This window comes from Oncorhynchus gorbuscha, unplaced genomic scaffold, assembly GCF_021184085.1.
Source record: "Oncorhynchus gorbuscha isolate QuinsamMale2020 ecotype Even-year unplaced genomic scaffold, OgorEven_v1.0 Un_scaffold_1028, whole genome shotgun sequence".
NCBI lineage: Eukaryota > Metazoa > Chordata > Actinopteri > Salmoniformes > Salmonidae > Oncorhynchus > Oncorhynchus gorbuscha.
The window spans coordinates 10,001-35,127 of NW_025745938.1; the positions used below are offsets into that span (position 1 = coordinate 10,001).

The 25,127-nt window shown below is 46.3% G+C and overlaps 1 protein-coding gene across 2 annotated transcripts in view; it reads left to right on the forward strand.

The window, feature by feature from the left end:
• The window catches only part of map2k5 (mitogen-activated protein kinase kinase 5), a gene marked incomplete at its 5' end in the record, with an annotated part of 129,606 nt that overhangs the window by 5,281 nt on the left and 99,198 nt on the right, over window positions 1–25,127 (forward strand). For both annotated transcript variants that reach the window (XM_046336348.1, XM_046336349.1), the window contains 3 exon segments: window positions 5,195–5,253; window positions 7,423–7,477; window positions 17,222–17,286. In XM_046336348.1, coding sequence (XP_046192304.1) covers window positions 5,195–5,253; window positions 7,423–7,477; window positions 17,222–17,286 — 179 coding nt within the window.

A 25,127-nucleotide genomic window follows, 5' to 3' on the forward strand; every position in this document is an offset into this window, starting at 1 on the left:
CTCATCTCTCTCATCTCTCTCATCTCTCTCATTCTCTCATTCTCTCATTCTCTCTCATCTCTCTCATTCTCTCTCATCTCTCTCATCTCTCTCATCTCTCTCATTCTCTCTCATTCTCTCTCATTCTCTCTCATCTCTCATCTCTTCTCTCTCATTCTCTCTCATTCTCTCTCATTCTCTCTCATTCTCTCTCATTCTCTCTCATTCTCTCTCATCTCTCTCATTCTCTCTCATTCTCTCTCATTCTCTCATCTCTCATTCTCTCATCTCTCATTCTCTCTCATCTCTCATCTCTCATTCTCTCATTCTCTCTCATCTCTCATTTCTCTCATCTCTCTCATCTCTCTCATCTCTCTCTCTCTCTCATTCTCTCATCTCTCATTTCTCTCATCTCTCTCATCTCTCATCTCTCTCATCTCTCTCATCTCTCTCATCTCTCATCTCTCTCATTCTCTCATTCTCTCTCATTTCTCTCATCTCTCATCTCTCATCTCTCTCATTCTCTCATCTCTCATCTCTCTCATCTCTCTCATTCTCTCATCTCTCTCATCATCTCTCATCTCTCTCATCTCTCTCATCTCTCATTTCTCTCATCTCTCTCATCTCTCATCTCTCTCATCTCTCATCTCTCTCATCTCTCTCATCTCTCTCTCTCATCTCTCATCTCTCATCTCTCTCATTTCTCTCATTCTCTCATCTCTCATTCTCTCATCTCTCTCATCTCTCTCATCTCTCTCATCTCTCTCATCTCTCTCATCTCTCTCATCTCTCTCATCTCTCTCATCTCTCTCATCTCTCTCATCTCTCTCATCTCTCTCATCTCTCTCATCTCTCTCATTCTCTCATTCTCTCATTCTCTCATTCTCTCATCTCTCATCTCTCTCTCATTCTCTCTCATTTCTCTCATCTCTCATCTCTCTCATCTCTCTCATTCTCTCTCATTCTCTCATCTCTCTCATCTCTCTCATTCTCTCTCATTCTCTCTCATCTCTCTCATCTCTCATCTCTCATTTCTCTCATCTCTCTCATCTCTCTCATCTCTCATTTCTCTCATTTCTCTCATCTCTCATCTCTCTCATCTCTCTCATTCTCTCTCATCTCTCTCATCTCTCTCATCTCTCATTTCTCTCATCTCTCATCTCTCTCATCTCTCATCTCTCATTTCTCTCATCTCTCTCATCTCTCTCATTCTCTCATCTCTCATCTCTCATTTCTCTCATCTCTCATCTCTCTCATTCTCTCATCTCTCTCATCTCTCATCTCTCTCATTCTCTCATTTCTCTCATCTCTCATTTCTCTCATCTCTCATCTCTCATTTCTCTCATCTCTCTCATTCTCTCATCTCTCATCTCTCATCTCTCTCATCTCTCATCTCTCATTTCTCTCATTTCTCTCATCTCTCTCATCTCTCTCATCTCTCTCATCTCTCATCTCTCTCATCTCTCTCATTCTCTCTCATCTCTCATCTCTCTCATCTCTCTCATCTCTCTCATCTCTCTCATCTCTCTCATCTCTCATCTCTCATTTCTCTCATCTCTCTCATCTCTCTCATCTCTCATTTCTCTCATCTCTCATCTCTCATCTCTCTCATTCTCTCTCATTCTCTCTCATCTCTCATTTCTCTCTCATTCTCTCTCATCCTCTCATCTCTCTCATCTCTCATCCTCTCATCTCTCTCATTCTCATCTCTCTCATTCTCTTCTCTCATTCTCTTCTCTCATTCTCTTCTCTCATTCTCATCTCTCATTCTCATCTCTCATTCTCATCTCTCTCATCTCATTCTCATCTCTCTCATCTCATCTCTCTCATTCTCATCTCTCTCATCTCTCTCATTCTCATCTCTCTCTCATTCTCTCATCTCTCTCATTCTCTCATCTCTCTCTCTCATTCTCATCTCTCTCATCTCATTCTCATCTCTCTCATCTCATCTCTCATCTTATCTCATTCTCATCTCTCTCTCATCTCTCATTCTCATCTCTCTCATTCTCTTCTCTCATTCTCATCTCTCATTCTCATCTCTCTCATCTCTCATTCTCATCTCTCTCATCTCATCTCTCTCATTCTCATCTCTCATTCTCATCTCTCATTCTCATCTCTCTTCTCTCATTCTCATCTCTCTCATCTCATCTCTCTCATTCTCATCTCTCATTCTCATCTCTCTCATTCTCTTCTCTCATTCTCATCTCTCTCATCTCATCTCTCTCATTCTCATCTCTCTCTCCATCTCTCCCATTCTCATCTCTCTCTCCATCTCTCTCTCCCATTCTCATCTCTCTCATCTCTCCCATTCTCATCTCTCCCATTCTCATCTCTCTCTCCATCTCTCCCATTCTCATCTCTCCCATTCTCATCTCTCTCCATCTCTCTCTCCCATTCTCATCTCTCTCATCTCTCCCATTCTCATCTCTCCCATTCTCATCTCTCTCTCCATCTCTCCCATTCTCATCTCACTCTCACCTCTCCCATTCTCATCTCTCTCTCCATCTCTCTTCTCTCATTCTCATCTCTCTCTTTCTCTCTCATTCTCATCTCTCTCATTCTCTCTCTCGCTCTCTCTCCTTATTCAGCTCCCAGTACTCATTTGGTTACTCTGTGATGGGCGGCTAAGAGCAGGGTATTATATTCTAAGCTGCCCCCCAATGCGTCATGGTCCCCTCAATTTTCACACATCTGATTGGATGTTGAAGATGAGCAGGGTTAGACCAAGTAAGTCAAGCAGCACCACGGAGGAAAGACTTTTTCACCCGACCATGAAATGGTCATTACCCAGAAACCCCCATTCAGAAACACCCCGGACTCTCCATCTTCATGTTCTGCTCATATGTTAGCTATTGAAACCCTTCTGCTAATTACAATGTCTTAAATGGGTTAACCAAGCTGACAACCGTGTCTCTAGGTCATTGTTAAATCCATGTTCCATTCTATTAAGACTACATTGTGTTGTGTTTTAATCGTAGGGCCGGGCTTCCCTTGAAATGCTGAAATCGCTGTACCTGTATTTTACCTAACATTTACGTCAAGGCTTCCTGTTGACAGTGTTTTGATGGGGAATCTCCTTAAAGGTGGAATCTTTGTTTCTCCATAGATGATGTTGAAACCCTTCGATCATGTTTCATCTCAAATTAATTGGCTCTAGAAAATGAGGAACAAGATACTGTACATTTAAATGAGGTCTTCTCTAGGCACTAATTAAAAAGAGAATCCCTGCCTTAGTGGACCAAACACGGTGACCTGTGGACCCCAATTAAACAAGTTATTTTTAGAGGGACCACCCCGTTTCCCTCTGGTTTCTGTTGAACCTGGGTTGAATCCGGGTGTGCTGGGTCTTCGGTGTAAAACCCCACCATACCCATGCAGAGCTGGACAGAAGTACATTTCCTAGAGAGATGGTACTTTTCCTCCTAATGTGAGTCTTTCAATCCGTTTGTTCATCGATGCTCCTCCCATAGTCTATCTCTCTCTCCCTGTCTCCATCGTTCTCTCTCCTCTCTCTGTCCCTGTCTCCCTCGTTCTCTCTCCTCTATCTCTCTCTCTCCCTGTCTCCATCGTTCTCTCTCCTCTATCTCTCCCTGTCTCCCTCGTTCTCTCTCCTCTATCTCTCCCTGTCTCCCTCGTTCTCTCTCCTCTATCTCTCCCTGTCTCCCTCGTTCTCTCTCTCTCCTCTATCTCTCTCCCTGTCTCCCTCGTTCTCTCTCCTCTATCTGTCCCTGTCTCCCTCATTCTCTCTCCTCTATCTCTCTCTCTCCCTGTCTCCCTCGTTCTCTCTCCTCTATCTGTCCCTGTCTCCCTCATTCTCTCTCCTCTATCTCTCTGTCTCCCTGTCTCCATCGTTCTCTCTCCTCTATCTGTCCCTGTCTCCATCGTTCTCTCTCCTCTATCTGTCCCTGTCTCCATCGTTCTCTCTCCTCTATCTGTCCCTGTCTCCCTCGTTCTCTCTCCTCTATCTGTCCCTGTCTCCCTCGGTCTCTCTCCTCTATCTGTCCCTGTCTCCCTCGTTCTCTTTCCTCTATCTGTCCCTGTCTCCCTGTCTCTCCTCTGTCTCCATCTCTCCTCTCTCTCTCCCTGTCTCCATCGTTCTCTCTCCTCTATCTGTCCCTGTCTCCTCGTTCTCTCTCCCTCTCTGTCCCTGTCTCCCTCGTTCTCTCCCTCTCTGTCCCTGTCTCCCTGTCTCTCTCTCCTCTCTCTCTCCCTGTCTCCCTCGTTCTCTCTCCTCTCTCTGTCCCTGTCTCCCTCGTTCTCTCTCCTCTCTCTGTCCCTGTCTCCCTCGTTCTCTCTCCTCTCTCTGTCCCTGTCTCCCTCGTTCTCTCTCCTCTCTCTGTCCCTGTCTCCCTCGTTCTCTCTCCTCTCTCTCTCCCTGTCTCCCTCGTTCTCTCTCCTCTCTCTCTGTCCCTGTCTCCCTGTTTTCTCTCTCCTCTCTCTCTCCCTGTCTCCCTCGTTCTCTCTCCCTCTCTCTCTCCCTGTCTCCCTCGTTCTCTCTCCTCTCTCTCTCCCTGTCTCCTCGTTCTCTCTCTCTCTCTCTCTCCCTGTCTCCCTGTCTCTCTCTCCTCTCTCTCTCCCTGTCTCCCTCCTTCTCTCTCTCTCTCTCTCTCCCTGTCTCCCTCGTTCTCTCTCTCTCTCTCTCTCCCTGTCTCCCTCGTTCTCTCTCCTCTCTCTCTCTCCCTGTCTCCCTCGTTCTCTCTCCTCTCTCTCTCTCCCTGTCTCCCTCGTTCTCTCTCCTCTCTCTCTCTCCCTGTCTCCCTCGTTCTCTCTCCTCTCTCTCTCCCTGTCTCCCTCGTTCTCTCTCCTCTCTCTCTCCCTGTCTCCCTCGTTCTCTCTCCTCTCTCTGTCCCTCTGTCCCTGTCTCCCTCGTTCTCTCTCCTCTATCTGTCCCTGTCTCCCTCGTTCTCTCTCCTCTATCTGTCCCTGTCTCCCTCGTTCTCTATCCTCTCTCTGCCCCTGTCTCCCTCGTTCTCTATCTCTCTCTCTCTCCCTGTCTCCCTCGTTCTCTCTCCTGTCTTCCTGGTTCTCTCTCTCTTTCTCTCTAACAAAAGTCAATTAACCCTCAGTTTGAACTAAGAGAAATAGAGAGCAAGAGAGAGAGATTGTGTTGTGTTGAGTCAGTCAATGGGTTCATTAGAAGGCCTGTGTGCTTGCTGCCTGCCTGGCTGGCTGTTGGCCTTGCCAACTTATTGTCTCTGTCTCTTTTTGGCTGCAGGTGAACACAAGGCCCAATGACTGCTCCCCCGCCGCCATCGGCTCTATGCCCAACAATAGGTGAGGAGTCTGGAGGGTTAAGGCCCAACTGCCTGGGGGTGGATGGAGGAGGCATGGATGCAATGAGTGCATTGGTGGATGGATAGATGGGTGAATGAGTGCGTTGGTGGATGGATATATGGGTGAATGAGTGCATTGGTGGATGGATAGATGGGTGAATGAGTGTGTTGGTGGATGGATAGATGGGTGAATGAGTGCGTTGGTAGATGGATATATGGGTGAATGAGTGCATTGGTGGATGGATAGATGGGTGAATGAGTGCGTTGGTGGATGGATAGATGGGTGAATGAGTGCATTGGTGGATGGATAGATGGGTGAATGATGGGTGAATGTGTTGGTGGATGGATCGATGGGTGAATGAGTGTGTTGGTGGATGGATAGATGGGTGAATGAGTGTGTTGGTGGATGGATAGATGGGTGAATGAGTGTGTTGGTGGATGGATAGATGATTGTGCTTCTCAGATAGACAGTGTTTTTGAATATCTCGGTATCTATGTACAGTACCAGTCAATTTTGGACAAAACTATTCATTCAAAGGTTTTTCTTTATTTTTTAAAACTATTTTCTACATTGTAGAATAATAGTGAAGACATAAACACTATGAAATAACATGTCTTCAAAGTAGCCTCCCTTTGCCTTTCTCTTTGCTTATTTAAGCTGTTCTTGCCATACTATGGACTTGGTCTTTTACCAAATAGGGCTACCTTCTGTACACCACCCCTACCTTGTCACAACACAACTGATTGCCTCAAATGCATTGAGGAGGAGGAAAGAAATTCCACAAATTAACTTAACAAGGCACACCTGTTAATTGAAATGCATTCCAGGTGACTACCTCATGAAGCTGGTTGAGAGAATGCCAAGAATGTGCAAAGCTGTAATTTTTGCACATTTTTGGCATTCTCTCAACCAGCTTCATGAGGTAGTCACCTGGAATGCATTTCAATAGGGGTGGTGTACAGAAGGTAGTCAAGTCCATATTAGCAAGAACAGCTCAAATAGGCAAAACGAGAGTCCGGCATTACTTTAAGACATGAAGGTCAGTCAATCTGGAACATTTCAAGAACTTTGAAAGTTTCTTCAATTGCAGTCACAAATACTATCAAGCGCTATGATGAAACTGGCTCTGATGAGGTCCGCCACAGGAAAGGAAGACCCAGAGTTACCTCTGCTACAGAGGATACATTCATTAGAGTTACCAGTCTCAGAAATTGCAGCCCAAATAAATGCTTCACAGAGTTTAAGTAACAGACACATCTCAACATCAACTGTTCGGAGGAGACTGTGTGAATCAGTCCTTCATGGTTGAATTACTGCAAAGAAACCACTACTAAAGGACGCCAATAAGAAGAGACTTGCTTGGGCTAAAGAAACACGAGAAATTGACATTTGACCGGTGGACATATGTCAGTTGGTCTGATGAGTCCAAATTTGAGATTTTTGTTTTCAACAGCTGTGTCTTTGTGAGATGGAGAGTAGGTTAACGTATGATCTCCGCATGTTTGGTTCCCACCGTGAAGCATGGAGGAGGAGGTGTGATGGTGTGGGTGTTCTTTTGCTGGTGGCACTGTCAGTGATTTATATAGAATTCAAGGCACAATTAACCAGCATGGCTACCACAGCATTCTGCAGCGATAAGCCATCCCATCCCATCTGGTTTGCGCTTAGTGGGACTATCATTTGTTTTTCAACAGGGCAATTACCCAACACACCTCCAGGCTGTGGAGTGCTGCATCAGATGACCTGACCTCCACAATCACGTAACCTCAACCCAATTGAGATGGTTTGGGATGAGTTGGACTGCAGAGTGAAGGAAAAGCAGCCAACAAGTGCTCAGCATATGTGGGAATTCATTCGAGATTGTTGGAAAAGCATTCCAGATGAAGCTGGTTGAGAGAATGCCAAGAGTGTGCAAAGCTGTCGTCAAGGCAAAGGGTGGTTACTTTGACAAACACTTTTTTGGGGGGTTACTGCATGATTCCATATGCGATATTTAATAGTTTGGATGTCTTCACTGTTATTCTACAATGTAGAAAAAATAAAGAAAAAGCTGAGAATGAGCAGGTGTCTCCAGACTTTTGACTGGTACTGTAGACTATAGTGTTGACATCACACCTTTGCTCTGTAGTCTGTGTCTTTTGACTGAACCCAGATGTTGTCATTTTTCAGTCCCAGTCTAAAGAAGTCCTCTGCAGAGCTAAAGAAGATTTTGACTAATGGACAGGTATTGTATTTCTCCCCCTTCTGAACTAACACACACGTGTCCCCAATGGCTGTCCTCAGGGCCTTGGTCTGCTCCCTGTTAGTCCCTGTCCTCAGGGCCTTGGCCTGCACCCTGTTAGTCCCTGTCCTCGGGGCCTTGGCCTGCACCCTGTTAGTCCCTGTCCTCGGGGCCTTGGCCTGCACCCTGTTAGTCCCTGTCCTCGGGGCCTTGGTCTGCACCCTGTTAGTCCCTGTCCTCAGGGCCTTGGTCTGCACCCTGTTAGTCCCTGTCCTCAGGGCCTTGGCCTGCACCCTGTTAGTCCCTGTCCTCAGGGCCTTGGCCTGCACCCTGTTAGTCCCTGTCCTCGGGGCCTTGGCCTGCACCCTTTTAGTCCCTGTCCTCGGGGCCTTGGCCTGCACCCTGTTAGTCCCTGTCCTCGGGGCCTTGGCCTGCACCCTGTTAGTCCCTGTCCTCAGGGCCTTGGCCTGCACCCTGTTACATCCTGTTATAGAAGACCATCTGTCCCTGTTAGTGAGTGTTGTCCTGTTTGGCATCATGTCCCTGTTAGTGAGTGTTATAGAAGTCCATCATGTCCCTGAGGTTGTCCTGTTATAGGCCATCATGTCCCTGTTAGTGAGTGTTGTCCTGTTATAGAAGTCCATGTCCCGGGGCCTTGTGCCTGTTATAGAAGACTCATCATGTCCCTGTTAGTGAGTGTTGTCCTGTTATAGAAGACACATCATGTCCCTGTGAGTGTTGTCCTGTTATAGAAGGGGCATCATGTCCCTGTTAGTGCCTAGAAGACTCATCACCCTGTTAGTGAGTTTTGTCCTCGGGCCTTGGCCTCACCCTGTTAGTGTTGTCCGGGGTTATAGGACACATCATGTCCCTGTTAGTCCCTGTTATAGGACACATCATGTCCCTGCACCCTGTTTAGAAGACACATCATGTCCCTGTTAGTGAGTGTTGTCCTGTTATAGAAGACACATCATGTCCCTGTTAGTGAGTGTTATAGAAGACACATCATGTCCCTGTTAGTGAGTGTTGTCCTGTTATAGAAGACACGTCATGTCCCTGTTAGTGAGTGTTATAGAAGACACATCATGTCCCTGTTATAGAAGACACATCATGTCCCTGTTAGTGAGTGTTGTCCTGTTATAGAAGACACATCATGTCCCTGTTAGTGAGTGTTGTCCTGTTATAGAAGACATGTCATGTCCCTGTTAGTGAGTGTTATAGAAGACACATCATGTCCCTGTTAGTGAGTGTTGTCCTGTTATAGAAGACGCATCATGTCCCTGTTAGTGAGTGTTGTCCTGTTATAGAAGACACATCATGTCCCTGTTAGTGAGTGTTATAGAAGACACATGTCCCTGTTAGTGAGTGTTATAGAAGACACATCATGTCCCTGTTAGTGAGTGTTGTCCTGTTATAGAAGACACATCATGTCCCTGTTAGTGAGTGTTATAGAAGACACATCATGTCCCTGTTAGTGAGTGTTGTCCTGTTATAGAAGACTCATCATGTCCCTGTTAGTGAGTGTTGTCCTGTTATAGAAGACACATCATGTCCCTGTTAGTGAGTGTTGTCCTGTTATAGAAGACACATCATGTCCCTGTTAGTGAGTGTTGTCCTGTTATAGAAGACACATCATGTCCCTGTTAGTGAGTGTTATAGAAGACACATCATGTCCCTGTTAGTGAGTGTTGTCCTGTTATAGAAGACTCATCATGTCCCTGTTAGTGAGTGTTGTCCTGTTATAGAAGACACATCATGTCCCTGTTAGTGAGTGTTGTCCTGTTATAGAAGACACATCATGTCCCTGTTAGTGAGTGTTATAGAAGACACATCATGTCCCTGTTAGTGAGTGTTGTCCTGTTATAGAAGACACATCATGTCCCTGTTAGTGAGTGTTGTCCTGTTATAGAAGACACATCATGTCCCTGTTAGTGAGTGTTATAGAAGACACATCATGTCCCTGTTAGTGAGTGTTGTCCTGTTATAGAAGACACATCATGTCCCTGTTAGTGAGTGTTGTCCTGTTATAGAAGACACATCATGTCCCTGTTAGTGAGTGTTGTCCTGTTATAGAAGACACATCATGTCCCTGTTAGTGAGTGTTATAGAAGACACATCATGTCCCTGTTAGTGAGTGTTGTCCTGTTATAGAAGACACATCATGTCCCTGTTACTGAGTGTTATAGAAGACACATCATGTCCCTGTTATAGAAGACACATCATGTCCCTGTTAGTGAGTGTTGTCCTGTTATAGAAGACACATCATGTCCCTGTTACTGAGTGTTATAGAAGACACATTGTCCCTGTTAGTGAGTGTTATAGGAGACATATCATGTCCCTGTTAGTGAGTGTTGTCCTGTTATAGAAGACACGTCATGTCCCTGTTAGTGAGTGTTATAGAAGACACATCATGTCCCTGTTAGTGAGTGTTGTCCTGTTATAGAAGACACATCATGTCCCTGTTAGTGAGTGTTGTCCTGTTATAGAAGACACATCATGTCCCTGTTAGTGAGTGTTGTCCTGTTATAGAAGACACGTCATGTCCCTGTTAGTGAGTGTTATAGAAGACATGTCATGTCCCTGTTACTGAGTGTTATAGAAGACACATCATGTCCCTGTTAGTGAGTGTTATAGAAGACACATCATGTCCCTGTTAGTGAGTGTTATAGAAGACACGTCATGTCCCTGTTAGTGAGTGTTATAGATGACACATCATGTCCCTGTTAGTGAGTGTTGTCCTGTTATAGAAGACACATCATGTCCCTGTTAGTGAGTGTTGTCCTGTTATAGAAGACACGTCATGTCCCTGTTAGTGAGTGTTGTCCTGTTATAGAAGACACGTCATGTCCCTGTTAGTGAGTGTTATAGAAGACACGTCATGTCCCTGTTAGTGAGTGTTGTCCTGTTATAGAAGACACGTCATGTCCCTGTTAGTGAGTGTTATAGAAGACACGTCATGTCCCTGTTAGTGAGTGTTATAGATGACACATCATGTCCCTGTTAGTGAGTGTTGTCCTGTTATAGAAGACACGTCATGTCCCTGTTAGTGAGTGTTATAGAAGACACATCATGTCCCTGTTAGTGAGTGTTATAGAAGACACATCATGTCCCTGTTAGTGAGTGTTGTCCTGTTATAGAAGACACGTCATGTCCCTGTTAGTGAGTGTTATAGAAGGCACATCTGTCCCTGTTACTGAGTGTTATAGAAGACACATCATGTCCCTGTTAGTGAGTGTTGTCCTCTTATAGATGACACATCATGTCCTTGTTACTGAGTGGCCGGTCATTGATTTCCTCTGAAAGCTGCTGCCCACTTCCTGTTTCACCGCCTGCCCCGGTCGACATCTTTATCCCGACCTAATGGATAGATATTCATTGTTTTAGCTGAGCGCTGTTGCCTAGGACACACTCACACACGTAAGGCCAGGCAAAGTGCGTCAAGCAGACAATTAAGCCCAGCCACTTCCCCGATGTCGCCTGTAACACATTGGTCTAATGGAGCCATACCCCTCTCTCTCTCTCTCTCTCTCTCTCTCTCTCTCTCTCCTCTCTCTCTCTCTATCTCTCCTGCTCTCTCTGTCTCTCTCTCTCTCTCTCTCTGTCTCTGTCTCTCTCTGTATCTCCTGTCTCCTCTCTCTCTCTCTCTGTACCTGACAAGTATCTCCCCCTCCTGCTCTCTCTCTCTCTGACTGTCCCTCCTGCTTTCTCTCTCTCTCTCTGTCTCTGATACCTCTCTCCCCCCTGCTCTCTCCCTCTCTCTCTGTCTCTGATCCTCTCTCTCCCTCTGCTCTCTGTCTCTGTCTCTCTACCTGACAAGTATCTCTCCCTGTCTCTCTCTCTCTCTCTCTCTCTCTCTCTCTGTCTCTGATACCTGACTCTCCCCCTCTCTCTCTCTCTCTCTCTGTCTCTGATCCTGACAAGTATCCCCCCTGTCTCTCTCTCTCTCTCTCTCTGTCTCTGATACCTGACAAGTATCCTCTCTGCTCTCTCTCTCTCTCTCTGTCTCTGATACCTGACAAGTATCTCTCCCTCTCTCTCTCTCTGTCTCTGTCTCTGATACCTGACAAGTATCTCTCCCTCCTGCTCTCTCTGTCTCTGATACCTGACAAGTATCTCCCCCTCCTGTCTCTCTGTCTCTGTCTCTGATACCTGACAAGTATCTCCCCCCCCCTCTCTCTGTCTCTGTCTCTGATACCTGACAAGTATCTCCCCCTCCTGCTCTCTCTGTCTCTGTCTCTGATACCTGACAAGTATCCCCCCTCCTGCTGTCTCTGTCTCTGATACCTGACAAGTATCTCCCCCTCCTGCTCTCTCTCTCTCTGTCTCTGATACCTGACAAGTATCCCCCCCTCTCTCTCTCTGTCTCTGTCTCTGATACCTGACTCTGTCACCTATCTCCCCCTCCTCTCAGTCTCTGATACCTCAAGTATCTCCCCCTCCTGCTCTCACTGTCTCTGTCTCTGATACCTGACAAGTATCCCCCCTCCTGCTGTCTCTGTCACCTGACAAGTCTCTCCCCTCCTGCTCTCTCTGTCTCTGATACCTGACAAGTATCTCCCCCTCCTGCTCTCTCTCTCTCTCTGTCTCTGTCTCTGATACCTGACAAGTACCCCCCCTCCTGCTGTCTCTGTCACCTGACAAGTCTCTCCCCTCCTGCTCTCTCTGTCTCTGATACCTGACAAGTATCTCCCCCTCCTGCTCTCACTGTCTCTGTCTCTGATACCTGACAAGTATCCCCCCTCCTGCTGTCTCTCCAAGTCTCTCCCCCCTCCTGTCTCTGTCTCTGATACCTGACAAGTATCTCCCCCTCCTGCTCTCTCTGTCTCTGATACCTGACAAGTATCTCCCCCTCCTGCTCTCTCTGTCTCTGATACCTGACAAGTATCTCCCCCCTCCTGCTCTCTCTGTCTCTGATACCTGACAAGTATCTCCCCCCTCCTGCTCTCTCTGTCTCTGTCTCTGATACCTGACAAGTCTCTCCCCTCCTGCTCTCTCTGTCTCTGTCTCTGATACCTGACAAGTATCTCCCCCCTCCTGCGCTCTCTCTCTCTGTCTCTGATACCTGACAAGTATCTCCCCCCTCCTGCTCTCTCTCTCTCTGTCTCTGATACCTGACAAGTCTCTCCCCTCCTGCTCTCTCTGTCTCTGATACCTGACAAGTATCTCCCCCTCCTGCTCTCTCTCTCTCTGTCTCTGATACCTGACAAGTATCTCCCCCCTCCTGCTCTCTCTGTCTCTGATACCTGACAAGTATCTCCCCCTTCCTGCTCTCTCTGTCTCTGATACCTGACAAGTATCTCCCCCCTCCTGCTCTCTCTGTCTCTGATACCTGACAAGTATCTCCCCCTCCTGCTCTCTCTGTCTCTGATACCTGACAAGTATCTCCCCTCCCTCTCTCCTCTCTCTCTCTCTCTCTCTCTCTCTCTCTCTGTCTCTCTGTCTCTCTGTCTCTCTGTCTCTCTGTCTCTCTGTCTCTCTGTCTCTCTGTCTCTCTGTCTCTCTGTCTCTCTGTCTCTCTGTCTCTGTCTCTCTGTCACCTGACAAGTGTCTCACCCCCCTCCCATGTAACCCAATCAATGGGGCTGAATTGGAGTAGGTGGTGGTGGTGCTGGGTCATTTTTAACCCCCAGTGTAGCCCCTTTCCCCCTGGCCAAAATGAACCTTGACAGCAGGTCATTGACTTGATATCATGCTGGTCTCAGCAGCACAAACAAGCATCTGCCCACACAATCAGGCTATTGACAAGCCTGCTAGCCAGGACCAGCCCCTACCCCATCCACCCAAACAGATGTCTCTATCTAATACAGGTTATGAGATATAAATATTTATCTGATAGCTGTCATGGGGTTTAAATGGGAAGGGTGTTGGAGATTGGGGGGTTGTTGTAGGTATTGATGATGTGACAAGGGTCACGCCAGCTGAGGACGTGTCTTTATTAGGCTATAGACTTTATGAAAAAAGGCTGGAACTGAGCCGTGTCCTCACTCACAACAGAGCTGGTAACCTGGGATGGCTCGGGGGTTGTTTCAGTGTGTTTTGTCCTGAAGCAGAGCAGAATGTGTGTATAAGGTTGATTAAATAATAAGCTGATGGAAACGGACCATTTTATGTGTATGAATTACCAGGCTCTTAATTAAAACACTCACGACAGGTGTGATGGAGAAAGCTAATTGGCTCTTAATTAAAACACTCACGACAGGTGTGATGGAGAAAGCTAATTGGCTCTTAATTAAAACACTCACGACAGGTGTGATGGAGAAAGCTAATTGGCTCTTAATTAAAACACTCACGACAGGTGTGATGGAGAAAGCTAATTGGCTCTTCATTAAAACACTCACGACAGGTGTGATGGAGAAAGCTAATTGGCTCTTCATTAAAACACTCACGACAGGTGTGATGGAGAAAGCTAATTGGCTCTTCATTAAAACACTCACGACAGGTGTGATGGAGAAAGATAATTGTCTGTAAGATTTCAGAAATGTCGACAGAACTAAATGCGTTCGACAAGAGTGGATCATTTCAGTGAAATAGATGCTGCTTCATATTTTGGTGGAGATGCTCCTGTATTGCTAGAACAACATCATGTTGTGGTGCTGTGTGGTCCTAAAACACTACGACCCTGGAAAAGCAGGAAGTGTTTATTTGACTACAGGTGAAATAAGTTAAGATGAACTTCTCAAGGTGGTGAATGTGCGGTGATGAGCTTGATGCTAAAACCAGGAAATAGGCCTATCTGGGATATTCATTTTCAGGTAATAGGCCTATCTGGGATATTCATTTCAGGAAATAGGCCTATCTGGGATATTCATTTCCAGGAAATAGGCCTATCTGGGATATTCATTTCATTTCAGGAAATAGGCCTATCTGGGATATTCATTTCCAGGAAATAGGCCTAATCTGGGATATTCATTAAAACAGGAAATAGGCCTGATCTGGGATATTCATTTCAGAAAATAGGCCTGTCTGGGATATTCATTTCCAGGAAATAGGCCTTCTGGGATATTCATTTCCAGGAAATAGGCCTGTCTGGGATATTCATTTCCAGGAAATAGGCCTGTCTGGGATATTCATTTCAGGAAATAGGCCTATCTGGGATATTCATTTCCAGGAAATAGGCCTATCTAGGATATTGATTTGTAGGCTATCCTCATTGACAACACAGGTGCTGATGAGCTGCCATTTGAAAAATAAAAATGATATTTTTCACGACAAGAGAGGTCATCATGAAGCTTATCCACTTTATCTGCCTTCAGTGAGAATGTGCCAAGACCAGATGGGAGATAATTTGGCTCTTTCATTAAAAAACGTTTGTAGAAAACCATCTGTAGAGTTTTTAAAACAAGAGGAGATGGAAGCACATTGAACTGCTGTTTTAATCTGACAGGTTGATGGAGAAAACCATTGGTAGAGTTCAAGAGGAGATGGAAAACATTAACTGGCTGTTTTAAAATCTGAAGACGTTTGGAGAAAACCATTGGTAGAGTTCACTCAGAGGAGATGGAAGATAATTGAACTGCTTCATTAAAATCTGAAGACGTGTTGTAGCTAAAACCTTCATTAAAGTTCAAGAGGAGATGGAGAGCTAATTGAACTGCTTGTTTAATCTGAAGAGCGTTTGCTCTTCATTAAACCATCGGTAGAGTTCAAGAGGAGATGGAAGCACATTGAACTCTGTGTTAAAACACTGAAGACAGGTTTGATAGAGAAATTGGCCATCGGTAGAGTTCAAGAGGAGATGGAAGCTCTCATTGAACTCTTCATTAAAATCTGAAGACAGGTTTGATAGAGAAAACCATCGGTAGAGTTCAGAAGATGAAGCACATTGAACTGCTGTGTTTAATCTGAAGACGATCATTTTGTGAAAAGATCTGGTAGAGTTCAAGAGGATGATGCTAGACAACATCATTGAACTGCTGTGTTTAATCTGAAAAGCAGAAGTTTTAGCAAAACCATCAGGTGAGAGTTCAAGAGGAGATGAAGCACATTGAACTGCTGTGTTTAATCTGATGCGTTTTCCAGGAAAACCATCTGGGATAGATTTCCAGGAGATGGAAGCACATTGAACTGCTGTGTTTAATCTGATATTCATTTCCAGGAAAACCATCTGGGATAGATTTCAAGGAGATGGAAGCACATTGAACTGCTGTGTTTAATCTGAAGATACGTTTTAGCAAAACCATCTGGGTAGAGTTCAGGAAAGAGGAGATGGAAGCACATTGAACTGCTGTGTTTAATCTGAATTCATTTGTAGGAAAAACCTATCTGGGATATTCAAGAGGAAATGGAAGCACATTGAACTGCTGTGTTTAATCTGAATTCATTTGTAGGAAATACCTGTCTGGGATAGATTTCAGGAAAGAGGAGATGGAAGCACATTGAACTGCTAGGATTTAATCAGGAAGAGGCCTTCTAGGAAAACCATCGGTAGGTTCAAGGAGATGGAAGCTATCCTTGAACTGCTGCTGCCATTTGAAAATAAAAATGATATTTTGTCTCATCATGAAACACTTTATCTGGTGAGAGTTCAAGAGGAGATGGACACATTGAACTGCTGTGTTTAATCTGAAACCGTATCTAGCAAAACCATCGGTAGAGTTCAAGAGGAGATGGAAGCACATTGAACTGCTGTGTTTAATCTGAAGACGTTTGTAGCAAAACCATCGGTAGAGTTCAAGAGGAGATGGAAGCACATTGAACTGCTGTGTTTAATCTGAAGATGTGTTTTTTAGAAGCACTACGTCATTACAAACATTTTTATTTACAACAAGTCCGTTTGATGGAAACACCTCTGTCAGTGGAATGTCTTTCTGTGTGAATATTAGAATAGTGGCTGGATGGACACCTGGCTGGATGGACACCTGGCTGGATGGACACCTGGCTGGATGGACACCTGGCTGGATGGACACCTGGCTGGATGGACACCTGGCTGTGATGGACACCTGGCTGGATGGACACCTGGCTGGATGGACACCTGGCTGGATGGACACCTGGCTGGATGGACACCTGGCTGGATGGACACCTGGCTGGATGGACACCTGGCTGGATGGACACCTGGCTGGATGGACACCTGGCTGGATGGACACCTGGTTGGATGGACACCTGGCTGGATGGACACCTGGCTGTGATACTTTTATTCCGTGCAGTATACTATTTTTTGGGGCTAGTAAATGCAGTGTGTGTGTTGTAACACCCCCTACCCTCCTCCCATCAGTCTGACAGGAGGAAACTTCTCCCCAGCCTCCCCTCCATGTCACACGGGGCCATGTTATATTACCCCGTTCTGACACCTTTTATCAACACAGGACTGGAAGGACGACAGCAAACAAATCATCATTAAACTCTCCATCACTCCTCCCTCACCCGCCCCCCTACACGCCATTGTCCTTTTAGAAATTGGACAGCAAATGTTGTATTGATCTCGCTCTCTCTTTCCCTCTCTCTCTTTCCTTTACCTCTCTCTCTCTTTCCCTTTACATCTTCCCTCTCTCCCTCTCTCCCATCTCTCCCTCTGAACTTGGGATGACCTGAATGCCTGTTTCCTTGTATATGGCCTCCAGTAACATTCCTCGCTCTCTCTCTCTCTCTCGCTATCCTCGCTCTCCTCCCCCTCTCTCTCTCTTTCTCTCTCCCTCTCTCCACTCCCCCCTCTCTCTCTCTCCTTCCTCCCTCCCTTTTTAAATCTCCATTGACATCTCTATCTTCTATCTCCTATCCTATTAGTATTGATCTCTGTTTGTGCCTCTATAGATCAATGGCCAAGACATACAATACCAGGAGCAGCTTGGCCATGGAAACGGAGGGACCGTGTACAAGTAGGTGCCTGTCTGTACTTTACTGTCGGCCTTCGTGCCAACACTGGTAGCTATAACAATAAGAATGGTGTTGAGAGAAGAGACATGGCTGGAGTACGGGCTTCTCAGTGAAGGGTAGAGAGAAGAGACATGGTGGGAGTACGGGCTTCTCAGTGAAGGGTAGAGAGAAGAGACATGGTGGGAGTACGGGCTTCTCAGTGAAGGGTAGAGCGAAGAGACATGGTGGGAGTACGGGCTTCTCAGTGAAGGGTAGAGCGAAGAGACATGGTGGGAGTATGGGCTTCTCAGTGAAGGGTAGAAGAGACGTGGGTAGAGCGAAGGAGTACGGGCTTCTCAGTGAAGGGTGAACGTGGTGGTAGAGCGAAGAACGTGGTGGGAGACATGGTGGGAGTACGGGCTTCTCAGTGAAGAGTAGAGAGAAGAGACGTGGTGGGAGTACGGGCTTCTCAGTGAAGGGTAGAGAGAAGAGACGTGGTGGGAGTACGGGCTTCTCAGTGAAGGGTAGAGAGAAGAGACATGGTGGGAGTATGGGCTTCTCAGTGAAGGGTAGAGAGAAGAGACATGGTGGGAGTACGGGCTTCTCAGTGAAGGGTAGAGAGAAGAGACATGGTGGGAGTACGGGCTTCTCAGTGAAGAGTAGAGAGAAGAGACGTTGTGGGAGACGGGCTTCTCAGTGAAGAGTAGAGAGAAGAGACATGGTGGGAGTACGGGCTTCTCAGTGAAGGGTAGAGAGAAGAGACAAGGTGGGAGTACGGGCTTCTCAGTTCTCGTTGTGAGAGTGGCTTCTCAGTGAAGGGTAGAGAGAGACGTTGTGGGAGACGGGCTTCTCAGTGAAGGGTAGAGAGAAGAGACATGGTGGGAGTACGGGCTTCTCAGTGAAGAGTAGAGAGAAGAGCCATGGTGGGAACGGGCTTCTCAGTGAAGAGTAGAGAGAGACGTTGTGGGAGTACGGGCTTCTCAGTGAAGGGTAGAACCTGGCCTTTAACAACATGATTTGGGTTACCACTTGACTTCATTAAAGTGTCACTCACCCCCTCACATATACAACCCATGTTTACAATCCAGACTTTTACAACTACTAACTTTCTCTTTCTCTCTCTTTCACCCTATTTCTCTGTTCTCATTTTCTCACCATATCTATCGATATCTCTCTTTTTCTCTCTTTTTTTCTCTCTCTCTCTCTCTGTCTGTCTGTGTCTGTCTGTCTGGATCTCTCTCTGTCTGTTAATCTCTGGTGTTCCTCTGAAATCCATCAGGCTGGTTAGTGTCTGGGGCGCGAGTGGCGATTCAATTTATTTATGTATTTTCTTTACGATGTGAAGGTTGCCAAACGTATGTGGTATTGATCTGGTATGAGAGTGATTGTCCCACTGGACCATACAGCATGTTACCTGGAGAGAAGACTCTCCTCCCAAATCACCTGACTGATGTGTTGTCAACACACACACACACACACACACACACACACACACACACACACACACACACACACACACACACACACACACACACACACACACACACACACACACACACACACACACACGCACAGGGGCATTTGGTTCGTCACACTCAAATCTTTCCCCCCCTTATAACTCTCCTTCTCTTCTCTGTCCTCCTTCTTCCTTCATCTCCTCCTTCTCTTCTCTGTCCTCCTTCTCTTCTCTGTCCTCCTTCTCTTCTCTGTCCTCCTCCTCTTCTCTGTCCTCCTTCTCTTTTCTGTCCTCCTCCTCTTCTCTGTCCTCCTCCTCCCTTCTCTTCTCTGTCCTCCTCCTCTGTCCTCCTCCTCTTCTCTGTCCTCCTCCCTTCATCTCCTCCTTCTCTTCTCTGTCCTCCTCCCTTCATCTCCTCCTTCTCTTCTCTGTCCTCCTCCTTCTCTTAATCTCCTCCTTCTCTTCTCTGTCCTCCTCCTCCCTTCATCTCCTCCTTCTCTTCTCTGTCCTCCTCCTCCCTTCATCTCCTCCTTCTCTTCTCTGTCCTCCTCCCTTCATCTCCTCCTTCTCTTCATCTCCTCCTTCTCTTCTCTGTCCTCTGTTCCTCCTCCCTTCATCTCCTCCTTCTCTTCATCTCCTCCTTCTCTTCTCTGTCCTCCTTCTCTTCATCTCCTCTCTTCTCTGTCCTCCTCTCTTCATCTCCTCCTCCTTCTCTTCATCTCCTCCTTCTCTTCATCTCCTCCTTCTCTTCATCTCCTCCTTCTCTTCATCTCCTCCTCCTCTTCATCTCTTCCTTCTCTTCTCTGTCCTCTTCTCTGTCGTCCTCCTCCCTTCATCTCCTCCTTCTCTTCTCTGTCCTCCTTCTCTTCTCTGTCCTCATCTCTGTCGTCCTCCTTCTCTTCATCTCCTCCTCCTCTTCATCTCCTCCTTCTCTTCTCTGTCCCTCATCTCTGTCGTCCTCCATCTCTTCAACTCCTCCTTCTCTTCTCTGTCCTCCTTCTCTTCATCTCCTCCTCCTCTTCTCTGTCCTCTTCTCTGTCGTCCTCCATCTCTTCATCTCCTCCTTCTCTTCTCTGTCCTCCTTCTCTTCATCTCCTCCTCCTCTTCTCTGTCGTCCTCCTCCCTTCATCTCCTCCTTCTCTTCTCTGTCCTCCTTCTCTTCATCTCCTCCTTCTCTTCTCTGTCCTCCTTCTCTTCATCTCCTCCTTCTCTGTCCTCTTCTCTGTCCTCCTCCCTTCATCTCCTCTTTCTCTTCTCTGTCCTCCTCCCTTCATCTCCTCCTCTTCTCTGTCCTCCTCCCTTCATCTCCTCTTCTCTTCTCTGTCCTCCTCCCTTCATCTCCTCCTCTTCTCTGTCCTCCTCCCTTCATCTCCTCCTTCTCTTCTCTGTCCTCCTCCCTTCATCTCCTCCTTCTCTTCTCTGTCCTCCTCCCTTCATCTCCTCTTTCTCTTCTCTGTCCTCCTCCCTTCATCTCCTCTTTCTCTTCTCTGTCCTCCTCCCTTCATCTCCTCTTTCTCTTCTCTGTCCTCCTCCCTTCATCTCCTCTTTCTCTTCTGTCCTCCTCCCTTCATCTCCTCCTCTTCTCTGTCCTCCTCCCTTCATCTCCTCCTCCTCTCTTCTGTCCTCCTCCCTTCATCTCCTCCTTCTCTTCTGTCCTCCTCCTTCATCTCCTCCTTCTCTTCACCTCCTTCTTCTTCTGTCCTCCTTCTCTTCTGTCCTCCTCTTCTCTGTCCTCCTCCTCCCTTCATCTCCTCCTTCTCTTCTGTCCTCCTCCTTTTCTCTGTCCTCCTCCTCCCTTCTCTGTCCTCCTCCTTCTTCTGTCCTCCTCCTCCCTTCACCTCCTCCATCTCCTCCTCCTCCCTTCATCTCCTCCTCCTCTTCTCTGTCCTCCTCCCTTCACCTCCTCCATCTCCCTCTTCATTCTCCTTCTCTTCTCTGTCCTCCTCCTCTTCATCTCCTCCTTCTCTTCTCTGTCCTCCTCCTCCCTTCATCTCCTCCTCCCTTCATCTCCTCCTCTTCTCTGTCCTCCTTCTCTTCTCTGTCCTCCTCCTTCTCTTCTCTGTCCTCCTCCTTCTCTTCATCTCCTCCTTCTCTTCTCTGTCCTCCTCCTCCCTTCATCACCTCCTCTTCTCTGTCCTCCTCCTCCCTTCATCACCTCCTTCTCTTCTCTGTCCTCCTCCTCCCTTCATCACCTCCTTCTCTTCTGTCCTCCTTCTCTTCTCTGTCCTCCTCCTCCCTTCATCTCCTCCTTCTCTTCTGTCTTCCTTCTCTTCTCTGTCCTCCTTCTCCCTTCATCACCTCCTTCTCTTCTGTCCTCCTTCTCTTCTCTGTCCTCCTTCTCTTCTCTGTCCTCCTCCTCCCTTCATCTCCTCCTTCTCTTCTGTCCTCCTTCTCTTCTCTGTCCTCCTCCTCCTTTCATCTCCTCCCTTCATCTCCTCCTCCTCTTCTCTGTCCTCCTCCTCCCTTCACCTCCTCCATCTCCTCCTCCTCTTCTCTGTCCTCCTCCTCCCTTCACCTCCTCCATCTCCTCCTCCTCTTCTCTGTCCTCCTCCTCCCTTCATCTCCTCCTTCTCTTCTCTGTCCTCCTCCTCCCTTCATCTCCTCCTTCTCTTCTCTGTCCTCCTTTTCTTCTCTGTCCTCCTCCTTCTCTGTCCTCCTTCTCTTCTCTGTCCTCCTCCTTCTCTTCTCTGTCCTCCTCCTTCTCTTCTCTGTCCTCCTCCTTCTCTTCATCTCCTCCTTCTCTTCTCTGTCCTCCTCCTCCCTTCATGTCCTCCTTCTCTTCTGTCCTCCTTCTCTTCTCTGTCCTCCTCCTTCTCTGTCCTCCTTCTCTTCTCTGTCCTCCTCCTTCTCTTCTCTGTCCTCCTCCTTCTCTTCATCTCCTCCTTCTCTTCTCTGTCCTCCTCCTCCCTTCATCTCCTCCTTCTCTTCTCTGTCCTCCTCTTATCTCCTGTTATTGAACTGTTTTATTGAGATAGTGATATTGATCACTTCTCTAACCTTGACTTGACGGAGAGAGAGGCTGTGCTTCTGTCGTCTCTGTCCAGATCTCCTCGTAAATTTCATCCGGAGCAAATCCTGTTTATTTCTTTTAAGGGTCTTGTTCAGGCTTTTCCCTGTTGTTTTCATCACGTTTCTTTGATGGTGTTATTGTGTTGAGGTTGTTTCATTAACTATCTCTTATAGTTGAGGGAGAAAGCGACTGGCTATTCGCTCGGCTTGGGAAATTGTTCCGCTGGGCTGAGGAAAGCCAATATTACAAAACCTCCGACAACTTCTCAGTCAATTGAGCTCAGCAGAAAATCCATCCGGTTCTGTGGCAGATTGTTTTTCTGGTCGGGAGAGAAACTGCTGATCTCATTGTTTTCTCCGCCTGTCCAATTGTTCATGTTAGTTTTGGTTTTGTTATGTTTTCTGTTCGTATTTTTGTCAACATGCAAACAAGGCAGCAACTCAAATATTGTACTCGGGCTGTACATTAAACCTGACTGTTTATATAGATGGAGTTGGTTCCTATCGGGCTGTACATTAAACCTGACTGTTTATATAGATGGAGTTGGTTCCTATCAGGTTGTACATTAAACCTGACTGTTTATATAGATGGAGTTGGTTCCTATCAGGCTGTACATTAAACCTGACTGTTTATATAGATGGAGTTGGTTCCTAAATCAGTTGGCTGTACATTAAACCTGACTGTTTATATAGATGGAGTTGGTTCCTATCAGGCTGTACATTAAACCTGACTGTTTATATAGATGGAGTTGGTTCCTATCAGGCTGTACATTAAACCTGACTGTTTATATAGATGGAGTTGGTTCCTATCAGGCTGTACATTAAACCTGACTGTTTATATAGATGGAGTTGGTTCCTATCAGGCTGTACATTAAACCTGACTGTTTATATAGATGGAGTTGGTTCCTATCAGGCTGTACATTAAACCTGACTGTTTATATAGATGGAGTTGGTTCCTATCAGGCTGTACATTAAACCTGACTGTTTATATAGATGGAGTTGGTTCCTATCAGGCTGTACATTAAACCTGACTGTTTATATAGATGGAGTTGGTTCCTATCAGGCTGTACATTAAACCTGACTGTTTATATAGATGGAGTTGGTTCCTATCAGGCTGTACATTAAACCTGACTGTTTATATAGATGGAGTTGGTTCCTATCAGGCTGTACATTAAACCTGACTGTTTATATAGATGGAGTTGGTTCCTATCAGGCTGTACATTAAACCTGACTGTTTATATAGATGGAGTTGGTTCCTATCAGGCTGTACATTAAACCTGACTGTTTATATAGATGGAGTTGGTTCCTATCAGGCTGTACATTAAACCTGACTGTTTATATAGATGGAGTTGGTTCCTATCAGGCTGTACATTAAACCTGACTGTTTATATAGATGGAGTTGGTTCCTATCAGGCTGTACATTAAACCTGACTGTTTATATAGATGGAGTTGGTTCCTATCAGGCTGTACATTAAACCTGACTGTTTATATAGATGGAGTTGGTTCCTATCAGGCTGTACATTAAACCTGACTGTTTATATAGATGGAGTTGGTTCCTATCAGGCTGTACATTAAACCTGACTGTTTATATAGATGGAGTTGGTTCCTATCAGGCTGTACATTAAACCTGACTGTTTATATAGATGGAGTTGGTTCCTATCAGGCTGTACATTAAACCTGACTGTTTATATAGATGGAGTTGGTTCCTATCAGGCTGTACATTAAACCTGACTGTTTATATAGATGGAGTTTGGTTCCTATCAGGCTTGTACATTAAACCTGACTGTGTACATAGATGTACATGTCTAATATATGCAGTAGCCTTACACCAAACAGTGATGTTCGGTAGCTCAGCCACAGATGGAACTGGTCGAAGGCTGACACATCCTCAGCAACAGTTAGACGTTGTCTGCCAACTTTAACCCACACTGTGTAATGATCACCTCAAACACTAGACTACGTTTTACACCTGACCTCCAGGGCATCTAAATCACTTGATTGGCTGAAGTACAGTAGGCTTAGTTCCTGACTTGTCTAGTTGTTGTTCAGGATCCTGTTGTCCTCCTGCTGTTTCTTGAAAGACAAGGACAGTGTGGCTGAGCTTATCCAATCAGCTGCTTAATGAGGTTCAGTGGGGAGATCAGAGGACCTCCAGGTGGAGCCTGGGGAGCGGATGGCCAATAGGAATCACTCTGGCATCTCTCTCTGCCCTCTGGTGTCATTGTCACATTATCACCACTGACCAAGACACACACACACACACACACACAGGCTTGGTGTCTCTCCTCTTCTCACAGGGTTTAGGGTTTAGTAACCTGTCTGTCAGTCAGACATTGTGTTTTGGTGCACGACCAGACTTACTGACTGCTACAGATGAAGGATCTTAATTTGAGCCAGTTTGCTACAGCAGGAAAATAATCCAACCGCAAATATGAACTATTATGTAGATTATAATGTATCAACATTGTTCCAGGGGGTTGATACATTTTTTCGTAAAGGAAAAAAATAAATTCTGAAATTTCGAAGTGAAAATTACAAACTTCAGAAGCCGTTTTAAACCTCAAAATACAACACAAGTTTTTAAATATGCTGCACTGCAGGAAATGTGTCCTGAAACAGGCTGATCAAATAAGGGGCCTACATCTGTAGATGCTGAGGTTTCATTGTCTTGTCTGTCAGTGTGTTTGTTTTCTTCCATTCACACTGTGTCTGTTGATCCTGCATCTCCTCTCTGTCTGTCTCTCTGTTGATCCTGCATCTCCTCTCTGTCTGTCTGTTGATCTGTCTGTCTGTTGATCCTCATCCTCTCTGTCTGTCTGTTGATCCTGCATCTCCTCTCTGTCTGTCTGTTGATCCTGCATCTCCTCTCTGTCTGTCTGTTGATCCTGCATCTCCTCTCTGTCTGTCTGTTGATCCTGCATCTCCTCTCTGTCTGTCTGTTGATCCTGCATCTCCTCTCTGTCTGTCTGTTGATCCTGCATCTCCTGTCTGTCTGTCTGTCTGTTGATCCTGCATCTCTGTCTCCTGCATCTGTCTGTCTGTTGATCCTGCATCTCCTCTCTGTCTGTCTGTTGATCCTGCATCTCCTCTCTGTCTGTCTGTTGATCCTGCATCTCCTCTCTGTCTGTCTGTTGATCCTGCATCTCCTCTCTGTCTGTCTGTTGTCTGTCTTGATCCTGCATCTCCTCTCTGTCTGTCTGTTGATCCTGCATCTCCTCTCTGTCTGTCTGTTGATCCTGCATCTCCTCTCTGTCTGTCTGTTGATCCTGCATCTCTCCTGTCCTCTGTCTGTCTGTTGATCCTGCATCTCTGTCTCTCTGTCTGTCTGTTGATCCTGCATCTCCTCTCTGTCTGTCTGTTGATCCTGCATCTCCTGTCATCTGTCTGTCTGTTGATCCT